Source organism: Mustela nigripes, chromosome 14 (assembly GCF_022355385.1).
Source record: "Mustela nigripes isolate SB6536 chromosome 14, MUSNIG.SB6536, whole genome shotgun sequence".
NCBI classification, from domain to species: Eukaryota; Metazoa; Chordata; class Mammalia; order Carnivora; family Mustelidae; genus Mustela; species Mustela nigripes.
Genome location: NC_081570.1, coordinates 98,225,314 through 98,232,618, shown reverse-complemented (window position 1 = coordinate 98,232,618; position 7,305 = coordinate 98,225,314). Strand labels below are relative to the sequence as shown.

Here is a 7,305-nt window from a genome sequence, read left to right as displayed (position 1 = left end):
TGCTCAGCAGGGAGCCTGCTTCCCCCGCTCTCTCTGCCTGCCTCTCTTCCTACTTGTGATCTCTGTCTGTCAAATAAATAAATAAAATCTTTAAAAAAAAAAAAAAGACAAATTTTTCAGCAAGTTAAGTTAAAAATTTTAATAAAATTTTAAAAATGGGTAATCACAGCATCATTAATCTGTGATCAGTGATCACTAAGTGTTGTCAGTATATAATTCTGTAACATAACATCTGAACCATTCTCCATGCATTGCTCAGTATGTGACACCATTTGCTTTCTTCTCTGGCTAGCACCCTGTCCAAATGTGGCCATGCTGTGGTTGCCACACTGTATCCATTCACCTGGCAGCATACCTACATTCCAGTCCTCCCAGCGTCTATGATTGACATCGTGTGCTCACCCACCCCATTCCTTATTGGAATCCTGTCTTGCTCCTTACCACAGCTCCAGGACCTACCCATTGAAGAGGTGAGATGGGAGAAATAGTACGTATGGAAAAGACAGGGCACTGACAAATGAAAATGAATCACCTTTGAGAATGATGGAGCTGGGGGCGCTTAGGTGGCTCAGTGGGTTAAGCTTCTGCCTTCAGCTCAGGTCATGATCTCAGGGTCCTGGGATGGAGCCCTACATAGAGCTTTCTACTCAGTGGGGAGCCTGCTTCTCCCTATATCTCTGCCTACTTGTAATTTCTCTCTGTGTGTCAAATAAATAAATAAAAGTCTAAAAAAACAAAAAAGGAATGATGGAGCTGGGGACACCTGGGTGGCTCAGTCGGTTAAGTGTCTGCCTTCGGCTCAGGTCATGATCCCAGGGTCCTGGGATCAAGTCCCACCTCAGGCTCCCTGCTCAGCGGGGAGTCTGCTTCTCCCTCCTCCTCTCCCTCTCTGATCTCTCTCACTCAAACTCTCTCTCAAATAAATAAAAATATTTTAAAAAAAAGAATTATAGAACTGTCATTAATATTAATACATAATTATTATCTATATTATGCTATCATGTTTTTGTATTGTTTTATTGAGAAAAATTCTGTAGTACACATGAATCTGAAGTTGTATCTTATTTACAGTAGTGTGCCTTGGGCTCATTCTTGTGTTACTCTGAAGGGTAGGTCTTTTTGTTTGTTTTAAGACAAACAAAAGAACAACTTTGGGTAAACTTAAAAAATTGTTTCAGGGGCACCTGGGTGGTTCATTAGGTTAAGCGTCCAGGTCATATCAGGGTTGTGAGATCGAGCCCCAAGTTGGGGGCTTAAGATTCTCTCCCTCTCCCTCTGTCCCTGCCCCCCACCAATTTTTTCAAATATAATACACATATAGAGAAGTGGCCAAAACAAAGTGTACAGCTCAGCAAATTTACAAAGTGAATGCTTATGTAACCCATGTTGGAAAAGGATGGAAGCATCACAGCCACGGAAACAGTGCCAGCACCTGGAGAAGTCTGCATCATGCCACCTTCTTCACTGGTCTTTCCTCACATCCCATGATAGGAAACCACTGCTTTGACTTTATGGTGTTCATTTACCTGTTTTTCTTTAAAGTTTTACACCCTAGGCATTTATTCCTAAACAGTGGAGTTCAGCTTTGCCTGGCTTTATGCTTGTTATGAATGGACTCATATATATTTTGTCTGGCATCTTTTGATTACCATGATGTCTATAAGATTCATCCATGTTGATGAGTTTAAGAGTCATTCGGTCATTCTAATTCTGGGTGGTATTCCATTGTGTGAAAGTACCGCAACTTTTTATCCATTCTACAGATGATAGACATTTGAGTTGTTTCCAGCTTAGGGTTATGACGAATAATGCTGCTATAACTATTCTTGTGTACGACCCTTAGCACATATGTGTTTGCAGTTCTAAAGTATATCCTTGGGCTTGCTGGGTCATAGGGTAAGTGTATCTTCAGCCTCAGTAAATAAAGTCAAACTGTTTTCCAGAGTAGTTCTGCCAACTTAAACCCCTCTCCACTGATGTACAAGCATTCCTGTTGTCCCACACCCTTGCCGACACTTGTTATCATCAGTTTGTGTAACATAACCTATCTGGTGAATGTGTAGTAGTATTCTCTTTTTGGTTTAATTTGCATTCCTGATTTCTCTTGGGGGTGAGCATCTTTCTGTGTTTATTGGCCATTCAAATATCATCTCTTAAAAATTCATTATCTTTCTTTCTCCTGGTTGGTTTACCCTCATTGATTTAGTAAGAGGTATTTTATATTCTGGATATCAGCCTCTTTGTGGCATGTCTTTTTATTCTCCAAAATGGGTTTTTTTTTTTCATGCATAGAAGTTCTTCATTTTAACATAGTCAAAATTATCCATCTTTTCCTTTATGGTTAGTGTGTGGTTTTATTTTATTTTATTTTAGTGAGCTGTTTATGTTTGTCTTTATATTAACTTCATGGAGATATCCTCCTATATTACCTCCTGGATACATTGGTTGCTTTATTACTGTGCCTTTAATTTTTTATTCTAAATCCTGGGAGTTGTTTTTTTTATGTGTACGATCGGAGGTAGGGGTTATTATTTTTTTTTTAATAGGGATAGCTAACTATCCTAGTACCATTTATCTTCCCTATTACCCACCTTTTTTTTTTAAGGTGGTGCTTTCTTTTTTTTTTTATTTTAAACTTTTTTTTTTAAGATTTTATTTATTTATTTGACAGACAGAGATCCCAAGTAGGCAGAGAGAGGGGGGGGGGGGGAGGAAGCAGGCTCCCTGCTGAGCAGAGAGCCCGATGCGGGGCTCCATCCCAGGACCCTGGGATCATGACCCGAGCTGAAGGCAGAGGCTTTAACCCAGTGAGCCACCCAGGTGCCCCAATTACCCACCTTTTTTATATTGAGCTATAATTGAGATATAACATTGTTTTAAGGCTTAGGTGTACAACATAATGGTTTTATAGATGTAAATGTTGTGAAATGATTACCCCAAAAAGCAACACCTTACATAATTACAATTTTTTGTTCTTGTGATGAGAACTTTTAAGATCTGCTCTCTAAGCAACTTTCAGATAGACAGCACAGTATTGTTCACTGTAGTCACTGTGCTATACACTGTGCTTTATCTTATTTATAAATAAGATAAAATTTTTATCTTATTTTATCTTATTTATAAGATAAATAAATAGCTTATTTATCTTATAACTGACAGTTCATGCTTTTCCACGACCTTCACTCACTTCACCCATCACCCACCCACCCCCACCTCTGACAACCACCAATCTGTTCTTTGTATCTATGCGTTCAGGTTTTTAGATTCCACATATAAGTGAGATCAGATATAATTTCTTTTACTTTGCCTGACTTATTTTACTTAGCATAGTGCCCTCTAGGTCTATCCATGTTGTCATAAAGGGCAGAATTTTTTACATTTTTATGATTGAATAATATTGATATTATGCATATAACATGAATATTATATATTATATATATCATATCTTCTTTATCTGTTCAACTACCAGTGAATACTGAGGTTTTGTCTTTATTTTAGCTTTTGTAAATAATGCTGTAGTGAACATGGAGGTGGAGATATCTTTTCAAGATAGTAATTTCTTCTTCTTCTTCTCCTCCCCCTCCTCCTCCCCCTCCTCCTCCCCCTCCTCCTCCTTTCTTCTTCTTCTCCTTCTTCTTCTGATAAATGCCCAGAAGAGGGATTGCTGGATCGCATCCACATAGCAGTTCTATTTTTAATTTTTTGAGGACCTCCATACTGGTTTCCATAGCAGCTGTACCAGTTTGCATTCCCACCAGCAGTGCGTGAGGGTTCCTTCGTCTCTACATCCTCACCAACACTTGTTATTTCTTGTCTTTTTGGATAATAGCCATTCTGACAGATTGAGGTGATATTTCATTGTGGTTTTAATTTGTATTTCCCCGATGATCAGTGGTGTTGAGCATCTGTTCATGTGCCTCTTGGTTGATTTGCCTGTTTTGGAAAAATGTCTGTTCAGTGCCTCTGCTCATTTTTTAAAGTAAACCCTACTCCCAATGTGGGGCTCAAACTCATGATCCTGAGATCAAGAGTCATACACTGCACTGACTGAGCTAGCCAGGAGCCCCTGCTGTGCTCATTCTTAATAGAATTGCTTGGCATTTTGTTTGTTTTGTTTTGCTGTTGAGTTCTATGAGTTCTTTGTATATTTTAAATATTAACCCTTTATCAGACATGTAATTTGCAATATTTTCTCCCATTTTATAGGTTTCCTTATTATTTTTTTGATGGTTTTGATAGGGATTACTATTGAACCTCTAAATTACTTGGAATAGTGCGAGAATTTTAACAATATTCTTCTCATCTGCAAGCACAGAATATCTTTCCCCTTGTGTTTTTCAGTTTCTCTCATCAGTGCTTACTGTTTTCAGTGTACAGATGTTTACTTCCCTGGTTAAATTTATTCCTAGTTATTTTATTCTTTTTGATGGAGTTGGAAATGGGATTTTTTTCTTAATATCTTTTTCAGATAGTTCATTGTTAGTTAACACAGCTGATTTTGTGTTAATCTGAGCCATCCAGGAGTCCCTGAACTTAATTTTGTTTAACACTATTTCCATTGCCTGAGAGAATCAGTAGTAGTGTGATCTAGTAGTGCCTAATGTATGTGTCTGTGAATGTCTCTGGTTTAACCAACCTGGCTGCTTGATCCCATAGGTGCTGATAGTTGATCTCTGTGCAGACAAGTTCTTACAGGAGGTAAGTGACAAATGAGCTGATTACATAATGGATGAGGATAATAGGACAGAAAATATGTGAAAGTACTTAGAGAAGATGACTCAGGCCAGACTTTTAGTTCCTACACATGCTTGACACTATGGCCAATCATACAGGATTGACCTGAAAATTGAGTTAGGTTTATAGCTATCTCTCCCAAAGAAGGAAGGAGGAAAGAGATTAAATGTCATTAGCAAAAGAGGTAACTCTCCTTTGACGTCCAGATGGGTTGGTGTATATACCTCTAATTTAATTGAATTTAACAAGCATTCAGCACTGATTATTTCCAGTTACTCTGTTAGAATCTAAAAGTAAGACATAGTTTGAACTCTCAGACCTTATAATCTAATGATGGGAAAGGGGAGCAGATATAGTTGTAAAGTTTTAGAAACAGTGTCATAGAAATGTCTACAGGGTAAAATAGGGACAAAAAAAAGTCATTTGGTGGGTATTGAAAGTGGAAGGGAGAGTTAGCAAAGCCTTCTTAGAGCAAGCACCCTGTGTGGAACCTGTATATAAGTTTGTGAGCACTGAACACAGGGTGAAAAGAACATTTCCCAAGACTTTGTCTCCTTTCAAAATCAATTAGCTCATAACTTACTTGTGGATGATCCTTGTAGTACAGTGTAAGACTTGCAGATGAGAGATGCTTGGTGGAAAGGTGCCAGAAAATGTGATAAGACATATTTATTTTCTTAATGTAGTTAAGACAATTAATATATGTGTACCATCACCATACTGAATTGTGCTCAATGTAGGGAAGGAAGGTTCAGACTGAGTCTTTAGTCAGAATCTATACAAAGTCACCTGTGGAATTTTGGGGACCTAATTAGTGTACGTTGGAGACTTTCTCTCACAGCTCAATTTCTTCTCTTAAGGTATCTGATGAGGACGAAATTCTACCTCCTAAACTCCAAGCTGCCTTGATGCAGATTTTGGAAGAACGGAATGAAATCTTGGCTCAGGAGCAGAATTTTTCACCAGGTAGGAGACAGATGGTCTGAGGACTCAAGGTCAACACAGTAAATACTGACTGGACTCCCAGCACCTTGCTGAAAGATGTACAGGAGTATGCCATTGCTTAGGATGTGGGGAGCTTAGAATCAGCTTCCTCGCCGCCTCTCCGATGTGCTAGTCTCCATCTATTTCAGTACTTGGACACTTGCTGTGTTCCAGTTCTGGAATGCTATTCCCTGGGATGGCCACGTGGCTCCTGCTCTATTTTCCTGCAGGTCCATGCTCACATGTGACTCAGTGAGGCCTTTCCTGACTGTCCTTTTAAAATGGTACCCATTCTTGGGGCGTCTGGATGGCTCGGTCATTGGGCATCTGCCTTTGGCTTGGGTCATGGTCCCAGGGTCCTGGGATCCAGCCCCGCATCAGGCTTCCAGCTTGGTGGGATGCCTACTTCTTCCTCTCCCACTCCCCATGCTTGTGTTCCCTCTCTTGTTGTCTCTCTCTGTCAAATAAATAAATAAAACCTTTAAATAAAATAAAATTGTACCCATTCCCTTAATGCTGCCACTCCACTTCCCTGCCCTTAATTTCCTCCAGGGCTTTTATTGTTGTCTGATTTGCTAGCAACATCAGGCCCATGAGAGCAGCGACAGTCTGTTTTGCTTTATCTCCAACACTTTAAACAATAGTCAGTAAGTAGGTATGAGGTAAGTATTTGTGGAGTAAGGGTAAAAAATATTTACTGAGCTACTTACTCTGTACCAGGCCCTGTGCTCAACACCTAGCATACATCTTACTTCATCCTTGTAATAGCCTTACGACGCAGGTCTCATTATTTAATCCCCTTTTTTTACAAATGAGAAAACTAAGGCTGTTTACTGGTGGGGAACATTAAGGGAGGAGAAGGTTCAGAGAAATAAAAGTTCAGTTCCAGGGGCGCCTGGGTGGCTCAGTGTGTGAAGCCGCTGCCTTCGGCTCAGGTCATGATCTCAGGGTCCTGGGATCGAGTCCCGCATCGGGCTCTCTGCTCAGCAGGGAGCCTGCTTCCCTCTCTCTCTCTGCCTGCCTCTCCATCTACTTGTGATTTCTCTCTGTCAAATAAATACATAAAATCTTTAAAAAAAAAAAAGTTCAGTTCCAAATATTGAGATACCTATTGGATGTCCAATACATAGCAGACATTCAATTAGAGATAACAAGTAGGCATTCATATACTTGAATTTGGGATTCAGGGAAGAGATTTGAACTAAAGACATACCTTGAGAAGGTGCTGGGTTTTTTTTTTAATGTATTTTTATTTATTATTATTATTACATATATATATATATTTAAAGATTATTTAATTATTTATTTGAGAGAAAGTGAGAACAAGTGGGGGGAGGGGCCCAGGGAGAAGGAGAAGGAGCAGCAGACTCCCTGCTGAGGAGTCGGGGGCTTGATCCCAGGACCCCAAGATCATGATCTGAGCCTACAGCAGATGCTTAACTGACTGAGCCACCCAGGCGCCCCTAGAAGTTGCTGGTTTAAAGCTGTGGAACCAGGTGAAGTCACCCTATAGAGTGAGTATAGATAGAAAATGACAGATTTAAGGGTTGAACCCTGAGTCGGCTGGTAATAGTGTGGTCAGATTTC

General features: G+C 39.7%; 1 protein-coding gene across 1 annotated transcript in view; it reads left to right on the top strand.

Moving 5' to 3' along the window:
• DENND2C (DENN domain containing 2C) overlaps positions 1-7,305 on the top strand; it is an 82,426-nt gene that overhangs the window by 68,075 nt on the left and 7,046 nt on the right. The window contains exons 14-16 of the mRNA XM_059374333.1: positions 293-470; positions 4,657-4,698; positions 5,595-5,700. Coding sequence (XP_059230316.1) covers positions 293-470; positions 4,657-4,698; positions 5,595-5,700 — 326 coding nt within the window. The remainder of the gene's footprint in view (positions 1-292; positions 471-4,656; positions 4,699-5,594; positions 5,701-7,305) is intronic.